We start from the raw sequence: 13,468 nt of genomic DNA on the forward strand, positions 1-13,468 counted from the left end.
TGCGTCCAATGGCGCGATAAGGATCGATGATGATGATGATGTAAAGGACAGCCATCTTAAGTCTATTTTAAAATCCTTAGGCATTTTAACATGGATTTCATAAGCAAACTTCTACTGAGGTTAACATGTAGCTTTGCCTTCCCTGTTGAGAAAGGATTTTGGTTTTCTAGAGCAAAATGCATTTAATTTACGTAGACAGGCAGGCTTAATTCAGCATTTTGTTAGCTCGCTTCACCCATTGTGACCTGCAAAATACAAAGGAAAACAAACTACATGTATACTTTGTAAAAGGTTACAAAATGAATGATTAAAAACATGGAGCTGATCCTTAATTGGAGCACCACTGAGGGCAGTCAGTGTAATGTCTGTAAACCTTGTGCAAATAGAACATAATTGCTATGAGCAGAACTTTAATAATAAGACAATTCAATGTAGAGTTTCTGTTAGAGTAGTTTTCAATTGGCGAATGAGTGTCATTCAGACCAATTACAAAGGACACAGACAATCCAGTAAACCAATCAAAGCTTGAAGCAAATACATGTAGCCAGCACAAAGCGCAGGAAAAGATGCGCGAGCGAGTCACGATTGGTTTTGATTTTACTGAACTGATTGGTTGAGAAAGTAGTGCGAGAGTTTTTAGCCAATCACTAAGCACAGTGATGCAAAAATGAATGCAAACGCGGATCACTTTCAACACTCAAGTGAAAACCACTCTATAACTGCAGCAACGTAAACCAAAACAATCTTTAACTTGTTAAATATTTCATAAGTTCTAATAATTAATTATTGATTATTAATGATAATAATTGATAGTTACCTCTTGAGAGGTGTGTTGTTTTTGGTGAGCAGTTTTGCTCTTGGCTTTTTTCTTGCTGTTTTTGGTATGGTTTCTCACAAAACCCTTACTTGATCCTCTACCAAAACAAATTGTCTTTGGCAACCTGGAAGCAGTAACTCATCATTGTTATTTATTCATCACTGCTAAATTACTAAATATTTTTCATTAAGTTCATGTAAAACCGTATTAATTTTATATTTGATTAAGCGCCTAACCTCAAATAATGCCCAGCCTCGAATAAGCACCCACCCCCACCCCCTAAAAAAACTGAAGAACACAAGAGGAGTATTGATTATAATTAAAAATTGAGATTGAAATTGACTTCAGACTACCTCGAAGACTGAGTTTTCTTAGTATTTTACAGTCTAAATGTTCAATGAACAGTTAAAATTCTGCTACAAGGATACATCTTCACGTTTTGTTATTTTATTGTTTTCTTGCAAAATAAACGTACTTCTTGCTAAAAATGGTGAAAATGTAATTAGCACCCAGCCTCGAATAATTTAAGCCCAAACTCAAGGTCCAAAAATTTATAAGTGCCCAGGGTGCTTAATTGAATAAATACAGTAAATTTAACATCCTAATGTTTATAGTAACACATATTTCATGACTTTAAGGCATTTAAAAATAGTACATTTTTTCGAAAAAATATTAAAAACATTGACCGTTTTTATGCTAGAGACGTTAATTTAAAGCTGTCTTAGACGTTAAAGCTGTCTCGAGATGACATTAACGTCTAGTATAAAAAAGGTAAATAAGACAGACGCCTTTAACGTCTGATGGCGTTCTAATGACGGGTTCGTTAGAAATTGTGCCTTTCTGGATAGACAATAAAACGTGCAGTCGCAGCTTTTTGATCAACTGCGCACACACAGCATTTAAATTTTGCATGTCTCAAAACCTTGAGCGTGTGCGCATGGACTCAAATTGAGAGCGTGCATGAAAACTGTGTTCAGCCACCTTAATTAATACCGGTATACTTTATAACTTACAATGAATTATAATTATTTATACCTCTGTTTTGATACTGTGGTGCCTGAAGGCTCAGCTGCCTAAAAGAACAGCAAAACAATAAAATTATTTGCAATAGTTTGTACAGTGTTCAATCATCCTGGTGAGATAACAATATACAGTCGAAGCCCTTAATGAGCCCCCTTCCCCCACCACCCACAGGGGCTAAATTGTACACTAAACATGTACTAAGAACTTTTTGCGGGCCCAAGAGAGGCCCGCAACCCTAATCTTGACAGTGACCAGCGGATTGCGTTTTACGCGTGCGCGCCACGTTTATAAACCAGGACCGAACCGGAAGTTGAAAATTTTTGTTCTTCCACTAAGCACGATCGGAATGCGAAAATGTGTTAATCACGACAGTTTGTCGTAACACCAGAAGAGAAAAATCTGTTCTCCAAGAGCGATATTTTAAAAACAGCTTGTCACATTAGATAAACCTTCTGTGACATTGAGGGGGTTATGTGTTGCTTTTGGAATGAGAACATTTGCTGTGTTTGTATCACAGATAATTCACGGTAAAGCGAATGATTCCAACAACAGTTATTGTCGAGAAATTCGTTATAACACTGACAACATAGCAAGTTTACCGACTGAGAAAAATCACATCTAAATTCACACTGCACCGCGTGCGAAAAATCCTTGCGTGACGCGTTCCTCAGAATAATTGGCTATTATCCATTTGATCATTTCAGTCCTCCTTGTTCAGTCGTTTATTTATAATTATGGCACTGTCTACCAGTACCTTGTCTAAGTGCGTCAAGGCCCGCACTTTCTAACCTGTGGTTACCACTAGTTTAAAAGTGATCTTATTACAGCAATTAATGTTGACTTCATACTGTAAATTTGAAGTGAGCATCAAATAAAATCACTTTACCTGTGGTGTATGTATATTTGAGGTATCCATTACTTCATCTGCTGACTGGTTGCTACTTGTACTATAAGACAAAAATTTAATTTTTAAATAAACCAATGCAACCAATTGCAAGTTAGTTAACATATTTGGTTAAAATAAAAACTGGACTTGTAAAAAAATGCAAACCTAAATTTGCATCTCCAGTAAATAATATTGCTTAATGGGCAATTCCATGTGAGAATGTGAAAAATCCAGATTTTTGAAAAGTGATTGGACATAAAATCATACCCTGTACTAAATTGTTGACAAGTTATAGTACATAGAAAAATAAGTTTCAGTTCGCTTGTGATAGCAACACATTCAGGGGGGGTCTCCAAAGTAAGTGTTCATTTTTTAATAATAAACAATAGGTGAGAGACAATTTTTTTAACTTGCTTTATAAAATTTGGAAATGATTTGTGTCTACAAACATTTATATCAGAAGAAATACCTCAAAGGAGTTATTACATAAAAAATATAAATTTCACCCTGAACTTTTTAAAAAAATAGTTATTAACAAAGTAAATTTTGTTACGGACGTTACATAACGTCCGTAACGTTTACACAATCTTTTTCCATTTTTAAAACAACCATTTAATAGATTTCAAAGATATTTCTGCCACAAAGCTAAATATTCTTTAGAAACACTTTCAATTGGTAAAAAGCGGTCCCTGAAAAACTGCAACATTTTCCAAAAAAATGGTAACAAAACTTTGTTACGGACGTTACGTTACGGATGTTACAATTCTTGAAGCTTGTGATTTTGGACTGTTTCTGCCATAGTTAAAGGCAATTTTGGATATGTGAATTCTCAAAGAAAGCAGTGTTTTAGAGAAGGAATGGATTATACCCACTGAAGTCCAGTATATGTCTATCGGTTTAGATAGTTTGAGCATGCTCATGCTCAAGGCTGAGTACTTTATGTAAAATGCATGTAGTGTCCTTCATACTGTGTTGGGACATTTCACAGCTTTTACATAAAGTACCAACCAGTTTGATTTATAAAATGTTAAATACAAGCCATTTTGAACTTTTATGTCCAAAAAGAATGTGGCTAACAATACAAAATAATATAATAATTCACACAGTGTAACGTCCGTAACATTGGCTGTAACGTCCGTAACGTTAAAGTTCACATAGCATTGTATAATTGCGAAAGTGAGTTTAAATGAAATGAAACTTTTTGGTTCACACAACTACTATACTTCAAATATTTGGAGCAGTTCATGCAATAAGCCCTGACACTTCACAGGAATTTTCCATTAATACCAGTGCTCTTGCTCATGTGGTTGTTTTTTATGTAACGTCCGTAACGGTGTGTTTTTTGCTCTATTTTAACATATAGGCCAGTCAAGTGGAAAACTTTTATAACTCAATTAACGCGTCAGTAGGCACAAACATGATAATCAATGTAACATTGGACAACCTCTCCCTATTCTTTGCCTGTGCTAGATTTAAGTTTCAAAAATGACTCTGAATGTAACGTCCGTAACTGTGGAAATGCCCTAATACGTAAATGTCTAGTGAATAGTTAACAACTATTCACCGAAGTGGAGGTGGCTAGTGGCAAGGTAAATATCCACCACTGGCCACCGACACTGAGGTGAATAGTTGAAATAAGTATATAATGCAACAGTGAGATATAGCCCAAAAGAATGATTTTTGACTAGTTTTCCCCTTCAAAATTTACAATTATTTTTATTGTGTGCATTGCTTGGAAGTGAGTTCGAGTAGCCAATCAACGTGACTGTACCAAAAACCCTTTCAAGTATAATTAATAACTTTATTGACCACTCCCCAAGTGCAGCTTTCCAGGGTCAATGTAAACAAACACAGCGACAAAATACTTGAAAGGTCCCAACTGGCAAGAGTCAGACCAGTCGGCTATTTACATGACTTTGTACAAATGACATGGAGGAGTTTTGCACTTGGGGCTACCGGGGACAACACCAGCTACTGTAGTGATCAGAAAGGGATTTGAACCTGCTACCACTGGATTTCAAGTCCAACGTTTTTACCACTCGACCAAGCTGCCTCAACTATAGGATCACTAAATTGTCAGAACTGCAGTGTATCATAGACTTGCCACAAGTCAACCTCATGAGTTGAGTGAGTGAAGTGAGGGACAAAGTCGCAAGAACAGGGCATCAATATAAGAAAAAAATTAAAGGACTTTATTGAAAGTCTACAGTGTAATGCTGTTTAAAAACAGGAGAGCGGTGGATGTGGAATTTAATACAGAGAGGTTATAATCAGTATTTCTAAGCTTATCAAATTAATATATGTTCAGGGTTTTTAATAAATACCGTTTGTTTTTTCGCTGCTGTCTGCTTGGACGGTTGAATCTGAAGTCAGAAGGGTACTTGTGAAATGAAATCAGATGATCCTGTTAAAAAAGTACAGAATCAGACTCATCTCTAAGACAGATTATTTTTTGGCAATGTTCACTTCTAACAAAAAACACTAACGCGTTAGCGTTTTTTGTTAGAAGTGAACATTGCCAAAAAATTCTGGATGTATCTCGCATGTGGATTTGAAAATTGTCCTTTTTTTCATTTCCTTGTGCGTCAGCACCTTACAACAAATTGAAATGTTTGGAAAACTATGGGAGTAAGAGCATGGTTTATTACTGGTATACAAACTGCAGAGGTATAGCGAGTGGAAGCAAATTGATAAAAATGGTATCACGCATGTGTGGATAAAAATGATATCCACACCTGCGTGATATCATTTAGACCAATCAGCTGGCCGAGTTTGCCATGTTTCGATGCTCAATGAACCAAAGTTTATTAATATAAAGTCAAAAGATCTTTGGATTTTCCTCTAGCGTCAGCAATCTTCGGAAATCTTTGAACAGAAGTTTTGGAAACGTTTGGAAAATGTTCGGAAACATTCTTACGACTTTTGGATAACATTTTTAAAATCTTCGGAAAACTTCCGTGTGGACAAGTGTGATATCGATTTGAACACGAGAAGATAAATTTCATATCGCTATGCAACCATAATTATTTACATAATACCAGGGGAGTTCTTAAATTATATCCTCACCTTTCTCTCTTTGTCACTTGAAAATCTATCAGGACAGCTCTCCACAAGGCATCTGTACTAATTATCAATTGAATTGGAAAGAGATCATTTGTTAATAGGCCCATCTGATCATACAGGTCAAATGCATTTAATATATTTAATTTTCCTATTGGGTAAGTAACTTTTGCTCACTTACATGTAGCCAATGGGCAAGGAGGATTTTAAAACAAACAAGTAAACTACAGTAAAAGCAAGCACATTACTGCCACAGTTAAGCAAAACTTAAAAATTGCTTGCCCTAAAGGCCATTTTTTTTCAAGCCCTGTTTTGGCTTATGTAGCCCTGAGGGCCGGTGAAGGTGCTCTAATATAAATAAGACAGTGGCATTTGTTTGTCTGAAATTATTCAATATTTTGTTTTGTTTTCCTTTGATTTTTGTTTGCTTTCTTTTTTAAGAAAAAAAAACATCTTCAGTTGTAAAGGTAGCAAATGACTTGTATTACAAAGCTCTTAAGTTCATTGACGTAGTAAGTGATAAGAAACACTGTCTGGGCATTAGAGCCCAGACCATTCTTGTCGCCAGCGCCACTTGTCCCTTTAGCCGGTGAGGCCTGGGGCACGAGGAACAAGTGGCTCTGGAGGCACATGATTTCATTGGCTAGATTTTAACAAAGAAAATTTAAATCTAGCCAATCAAATCAACCGAAGTAAAATCCCTTACAACAAAGGGATTTTAAAACCGTTGATTCAATTTGCCAAATTTACATTTCTTTTGTTGATAATCCAGCCAATCACATCATGTGTCTCCAGAGCCACTTGTTCCTCATGCCTCAGGTTTTGCCAGCAAAGAGGGACAAGCAGCTCTGGGGAAGAGAATGGAGCCCAGTCCAATACAAAAATCTGACAACTAATCAACTAATTAAAAAAAACATGATTTTATCGTAAATAAAGTGATTAATTTTACAAAAAATGTGCACACAGTGTAGCTAACAGCATGATTAAAACATTTATCAGAATACACACCAGGTTTTTTCTTGTGGCTATCATGGAAAACAAAGTGTCATGGTTCTCCAGCACATGGATCTCTAACAGGTGAGTTGATGGAAATGATCGCTGACACTTTTGACAGCTGTGACGATGCAAGCTGTTGTAGTGTGCCTCGTAGCTAGAAGCATCATTGAAAAAGAAGGTCAATAATGTCAGGCCATTGAAAGAAAAATCAACTATCAACAAAAACAAAACAAAACAAATTATAAGCTACCTCATACTGTACATACTAAAGAGCATACAAGTATACAGAGTATAATTATATACATGTGCATGTGTTCGTATACTCAATATACATACACATCATGCATATTTTGCATATATTTTGCTACACTTATTTCTGAGTGGTACTGTATGGCATAAATCTGTTACTAATTTGTCACCAAAATTTTACAATGCACAAATTCGCATGCACTATTTGGGACAATACCTGTACCTAGCCTGGTTAAATACCTAAAAAACATCGGACCAGGAATAAAGTAATCTGATTGGTTGATTTCACAGTAGTTTTAAACTGGTGATATTTGACCCTGGCCAGGAGTCAAACCTGGGTCACAAAATCCAGAGTTGAGCATAAACCAGAAGGCCACTGCATCCCCCATGTACTAGATGATTTAATAAAAAAAAATTATGTTCATTGATTTCTATTTCCAAATGGGCCACACTAGACGCCTTTACATGTATCTTTTACCTACCTAGGTACACTTGAAAACCATTCTCCACAACCTGGAATATCACACTTGAAGTCAGCTCTGCAGTAAAAAAAATGGTTTCATATATAAATAGACGTAAAATATTAATTAATATGTAATTATTATTTCAGCACATTTTACATGTAGCATAACAAAAATTTTAAGCAATTAATTACCAGTATGATAAATTTTATGTTGCAGTTTAAAATGTATTTCAGGTCAAAATGATTTTAAACTTTGCTCTGATGAAGGGTTAATGCTAAGAACTACAGCTTTTACTACAAAAGGTTTATTTACAGTACCTTTATCGACTTCTTACCGTATACAGTGTAAGAGAACATTTTGATATAATACAATTTACTATAAAAATAATCAAATTTAGGCCACAACGTTTCAAAGGCATCTTGACTCCATTATCAAGAAAATAAAAACAATGGTGGGGTTAAGAGTTTAAATAGAAATAAAGGTGACTAATTATGTTAGAATATTTAATAAGTGTTTGTTAATCACAGTCATTAGCATTTAAAATGTCAGTGCATGCGGCATTTAATTGAATACAATACTTTCGCACGTACTATTAAAGTCCAACTGGGTGTTTAGTGTTGGTCTTCTTTCGCGAATTAGCAGCATTTCCTCAAAACTAACAGTGTCGCGAGTCCTGACCTTACAATGATGTTCTTCTATGTTAAAGAAATGCCAAGGAAAACTGGATTGTTTAGTTAACGAAATGCTGCTAATTCGTGACAAAAGACCACAGTACTGCTTACAGTAATGTTTTTTTTTTAAATTACATGCAATAACTCTATTTCAAACTTAAATGTTTAATTTGCACTATTTTCTTTTGTTCCAGATTTATAACCATAATCCTTAAACAAAGAAAAATACATTTAGCGTTCAGATCGAATTCAGATCGAATGATGCACTAACACATAACACGTACACTTGCCTTTGGATAAGATCATCAACTTCCTCACTTCTATCCAATTGTTTCCTTAACACATTGCAAAATAACTCTCCTTCCTGTGAATCAATCAACAGCTACAGTGAGTTTGCGGTTCAGTGATTGCGAATTGAATTCAATCCTCAACCAACAGTTTATGCTTTGCTGCCCAATTCTTAGTGGACCCCGGAAACAGAAGGTTACTCAACCGTCAAAGACATGTCCATCAGTTGTGAGAACAATTGGGAGATCCATGTGCTGCAAGGTGTGTTGGTGTGCATATTTCTGATTGATGGCAGCAAAAAAAAAATGCAATCATTAGTTGGAGCTTCAGAAATTGCATATCACTGAAAACTACAGTAAAATTACAGTTTACAGAATACTTCACAGTGACGCAGAAACAGAATTAACTAGACATCTGTTAGACCGGAATAAGAAATTAAAATAACATTTCGAGAAATTCTTCGTCCTTACACATACTAGTCAATCATAGTGCTGCGATGTTGGAAACCGTTAGTTTACCGGTACATTAGTACATAGATGTTTAACCAATCACTGATTGCGAAGTACTTCAGCTATTTTATGAAATACTGTGTGATGCCTTTTAGAATTATTTTTCTTATCTTTTTCTTCAAAAGCTCAAAATGGGGGGTTCCAATAATCCTTTTTGCTGAGATTAAAACCCATGGTTTCAGCCCAAAAGAAGGGAGGTTCAAGAACCCCTCAAACCCTCCTTTGGCTACACCACTGTGGGGGGGGGGGGGGGGGGGGGGGGGGGAGGAGATAGGCGTTTTGGAATGAATGATACCAGCTGCTGATACATAACAGGTCTTCGTGTCCGGGCATCTTGACATTTGTTAAACAATATGGGAGATTTGTTCAATTCAATTTGCACACGTTTTGTACTCTACTGAGTAAAGATGAATGATAATGCATTAATTGGGAGCGCTAAGAGAAAATACATTCTCAGTATTTAACTATAGCTCAGTCACTTAACTATAATTATTATATAAGCTTTTGCAACTTTGTCTATACAAATAATTACAGATTGACTGGAGGCAAACATTAATTTTAAATGGCTGAAAACTAGCTGCTGCTTTTACAAAAGCATGCACGCGTTCTTTCTGTTGCCTATTTTTGTGAGGGCTCAAAAAACAAGTCCCGCCCGGGACTAAAAGCACCACACAACACAACAAACGTTGCATTACAAGTTGCCAAAACAATTTCATGTGTGACCAGGGCTTGAAAAATAGTCCAGACCGGTCCCCCAGGAGTCCAGGTCAAGAAAGCCTGTCAAAGTAGCTTTGAATCGCGCGCCTTTAATAACGCAAATCTTACCTCAAAGAACGGATCATCAGAAGGGAATGTGCGTTTCAATGGAGTGTACGACCATGAAGGGATCGCGCTCACCACCTCTAGGTCCATCAGTCGCACAGCTACATGTAAATAAGTCAAAATTGCTGACAAGCAGATAAAATGTTTGATGCACAGTACGAGTCGGCCATTTTGAATGTGCAGTATTTACTTCATGTAAGGTTACCATATAGTCTCCCGTGTATCCTGAGGGCTGGGGCGAGGAAGTCGCGAGGGAATGGGTGTTATGCTGAAAAGCGAATGACCGGGGAGGGGAAGGGTAAGGGGGGGGGGGGGGAGGTGGTGGAATCGGATTTTCTTGTTCGGAATTAATTTTTGCGAGTTTCAGGAAGTCTTTGCAATTGAAATTGCAACATTTCGTTTTTTTTTTATCTGAGAAACAGACAAAATACAGGTTTTAACCTGTATTTACAGGTTTTACCTGTTTTTTAGCATCCGCATTGTGTTTAAAAACACAACGCGGATGCTAAAACGTTTCAAAATAAATGTCAATCTATTACAATAACGTCTTGTTCTGTAGTGGCTGACTGATCTATCAATGGAATTTGTCGAACGTCTGTTCCACTTAATACATAATCCTGCGATCATAAGCATTTTTGTTTTCGGCACAACGATATGTTTTAAAAAACAATCTTTAGCACCAACGTTAACATATTTTTGAAACTAATGTTTTCCTTACATTCCACTATGGATTAAATTTTTCCTGAAAAAAATTGGGGTAAAATTTTAGTTTTATTTGCGGCAACCTTTTTGCAGATCATGAAAATAACCGAAAGAAATAACCGAAAAATCACAAAAATATACAACCAAGCGCAGAATTAAGTGCCACTAAGAAGGTGACCAGTTCGCTAGCTAGACTTCTTGGAGAAGTGATATGAAGGAACCTTGACGTCCATTCGAGAACAACTAGAAATTGAAACCTAAAAACCTGCCCTGAAAAAAATGTAGGCAGCGGAAAACTTTATCTCTACTAATTTTCACATTTTGTTATGTGCAAATTGTTATTTCATTGTATTTTATTTTCTATATATTTTTTTTCATCATCTATTTTTCGTCATTTGTCAATCCTATTGTTTTTCGAATTTAAATTTAGTTGTACTTCCATTTTACGGTTACTTCTGAAGATGTATGTAGAAGCATACGAAACGTCAAGTAAAAGGTCTATTTTTTTCTAACAATGCGTTTGTCCGCAATGTTCATCACCGCAGTTTGCGTGTTATTTTTAGTTGAGGTCTTACCTACCTACCCGTACCTACCTACCTACCTACCTACCTACCAAAGTACATAAGGTTCAACAGTTTTTAAAGTTGGGGTCTTTATTTAAATGTTTGGATGTCAGGTTAATTGGTGTTAAAGGTACACTCAGGTTACAGGGATTTTAATGCATTTCGGTAAAAAGTACTAAAATTTGGCGCGAATAGGTCTTCTCGTACACGAAATGCACCTAGTACATCAAGATGGATATATAAAGTAATTTTTTGTTGAAGGAAGAAGGGAGCCATAATAATTTTAAGGTGTTTTTCCAGTCCACAAGGACAAAACTTGAACTAAAAAATCAGCTTCACTTTTTTAAGTTGAGATCTAAAGTTCCTAATATAGCATCACAATAATATCACTTGTTTAACACTTCTGTACACTTGCATGTTTCAGTTTTTGAAGTGAAACTGGTGACAGTGTCCTTTTAATTCGTTATTAAAAGCATTCTATACTGAAGTTCCTATTCATAGTTCATTTGAAAATAACGTTAATTCTAATTGAGTAATCTTAACCGGTAGACACATGGCACTATGCAAGTCTCATCGCCATTTTTCAGCCAAAATCTAGGCCTTGTGTACGTTTGCGGCGAGAATAGGCACATAAAAACACTTTGAGTATCTTGGGGATTGCTTTTATAGAATTCAGAAGTACCCATGGTACAGTGGAACCTCGATTTAACGAACCTCTATATAACGAAGTCCTCGGTATAACGAACGATATTCTTCAGTCCGGCCAAAGTTACAGTAAAATGTATCGAACAGTCCCTCGATATAACGAACCTCGATATAACGAAATTCTCGTTATAACGAACACAATTCGGAATCCCAAACGTAAAATGTACCCTGATATAACGAATTTCAGTTAACAAGCGACAAAAGATGAATGTAGAACAGACCAACAAGGATGAAAATATTAAGAGGAATCCACTAGGAAGTGGTATTTTTTTAAAGTTGGAAAATATTTGATTATTTATTTTTTTTTTTCCTTTTAAAAGTGAAATTTATTAAATTTTTTTAATTTTTTATTTGCCTTAAATCCTTAAAACAACTCTCCAATTTTGGCATTCAAATCCTCCATCACAATTAGTACATCATGTCTGGGTGTTGCTTTCACCTCCCGCTGCAGCTGTTCATAAAACTCTTCCTTGGTTTCGTCCTCTGCGTCATTGGTGGGCGCGTACACTTGGATGACGGTGAGTTTTGCAAAGATTGTAGGTTAAGTTGTTTAGAACCCAAGTCGATTGTCCCCCAGTCTGCCAGCCCCTAATCTTAAGTCTGTAAGCCCTCAGTAAAAATGATTATCCTGGAATATAATTTTTTCTTTTAGCCTTCTTCACTTTTTTTTTTTTTTTCATTCGTGATATGAGATATGAGATATTTTTCCTGAAAGTTTTCAATCAAGTACACAAACCGAATAACTTACTTTGAACACAAACCAAAAGAAATAAACTTTAATAGCAGCCTACCACATGGTGAATTCAAATTGAGGTAAATCAGTTGATGTGAAAGTGGAAAAGTAAACTTTGATAGAAAGGATTATATATTTTCTTGGCATCAGTAAAAATGTAGTGATATTTAATTAACACTTCGAACTTATAAGAATTCCTGCGTTTTACGTTCAAAGCAAAGCTTCATTTGCTTTTCTTTCACCTACTCGACCGATGTAACTCCGCTAAACTTTGATAACTATCATATTCATCCCAAGTTCCAAGTAAACGATAATTCACTGACTTTAACGGCAATTTTTACTTGGCAACTTATCGTCTTTTTGAGGGCTATTCGTCTTCAGGCTGGGAATTTACAGATTGGGGGCTAATCGACTTGGGGGCTAAACAACCGGATACCTATGCAAAAATATATATATATGATGAATGAAAATGTGAAGGGTTGCACAGCCAACCAAAGAGAGCACAGTACAGGCGCCGAAACAGAGGAAACTATGAACACAGGAAAATCCCAACGGGAGGAGGCCGACCGTGGGAAACAAGGTGGTCGAGGAGAACCGGGACAACGCGAAACAAACCAGCAGTGGCAAGGGCAGGCCCGAACCGGTGACCCCGGATACAACACCAGCGCCCCCTCGGCCACGCGCCACCAAAGCTGCCCCATAGGTTAAGGCTCCAAGCGTGCAAAGCGTGAGTTGAAGCGTGCACTCATGATTCTCTCGTTAACAGGGTTCCATTTCAACAGTGTCAGTACTTCCCTCTTGAGAATGAGTCCTACTCCTCTATGGTGCTCCTCTTCTGCACCCGGGTACAAGATGCTCTCGCCCGCGTTGCTGTTTTCAGTTCTCCAAAGCCAGACGAGTCTATCGTATTTCACTCAGACCAAGTATCTCCAGATTGTAGTTCTGGTCGTCGTGTTGGTGTTCATTAAAAGGAACCTTCA

General features: G+C 36.6%; 1 protein-coding gene across 1 annotated transcript; it reads right to left on the minus strand.

The window, feature by feature from the left end:
- Positions 1-41: 41 nt before the first annotated feature.
- Positions 42-9,947, minus strand: LOC144663592 (zinc finger protein 511-like). The gene is made up of 10 exons (XM_078524608.1): positions 9,789-9,947; positions 8,457-8,530; positions 7,514-7,570; positions 6,795-6,936; positions 5,793-5,849; positions 5,051-5,130; positions 2,727-2,787; positions 1,853-1,890; positions 818-941; positions 42-245 (listed from the first exon to the last, which is right to left on the minus strand). The coding sequence occupies exons 1-10, from the start codon at positions 9,873-9,875 to the stop codon at positions 222-224; spliced, it is 744 nt and encodes a 247-aa protein (XP_078380734.1). The 5' UTR covers positions 9,876-9,947; the 3' UTR covers positions 42-221.
- Between the last annotated feature and the right edge of the window lie 3,521 nt (positions 9,948-13,468).

Source organism: Oculina patagonica, chromosome 8 (genome assembly GCF_052425735.1).
Source record: "Oculina patagonica isolate OP01 chromosome 8, crgOcupat, whole genome shotgun sequence".
Taxonomy (NCBI): Eukaryota; Metazoa; Cnidaria; class Anthozoa; order Scleractinia; family Oculinidae; genus Oculina; species Oculina patagonica.

Coding starts and splice junctions, on each gene's coding strand:
- LOC144663592 (XM_078524608.1), bottom strand. CDS start 9,875: ATGGACCTAGAGGTGGTGAGCGCGATCCCTTCATGGTCGTACACTCCA. Junction 8,531..9,788: donor CTGATGATCCGTTCTTTGAG/GTAAGATTTGCG, acceptor ATTGATTCACAG/GAAGGAGAGTTATTTTGCAA. Junction 942..1,852: donor ACCACAGTATCAAAACAGAG/GTATAAATAATT, acceptor TACTGCTTCCAG/GTTGCCAAAGACAATTTGTT.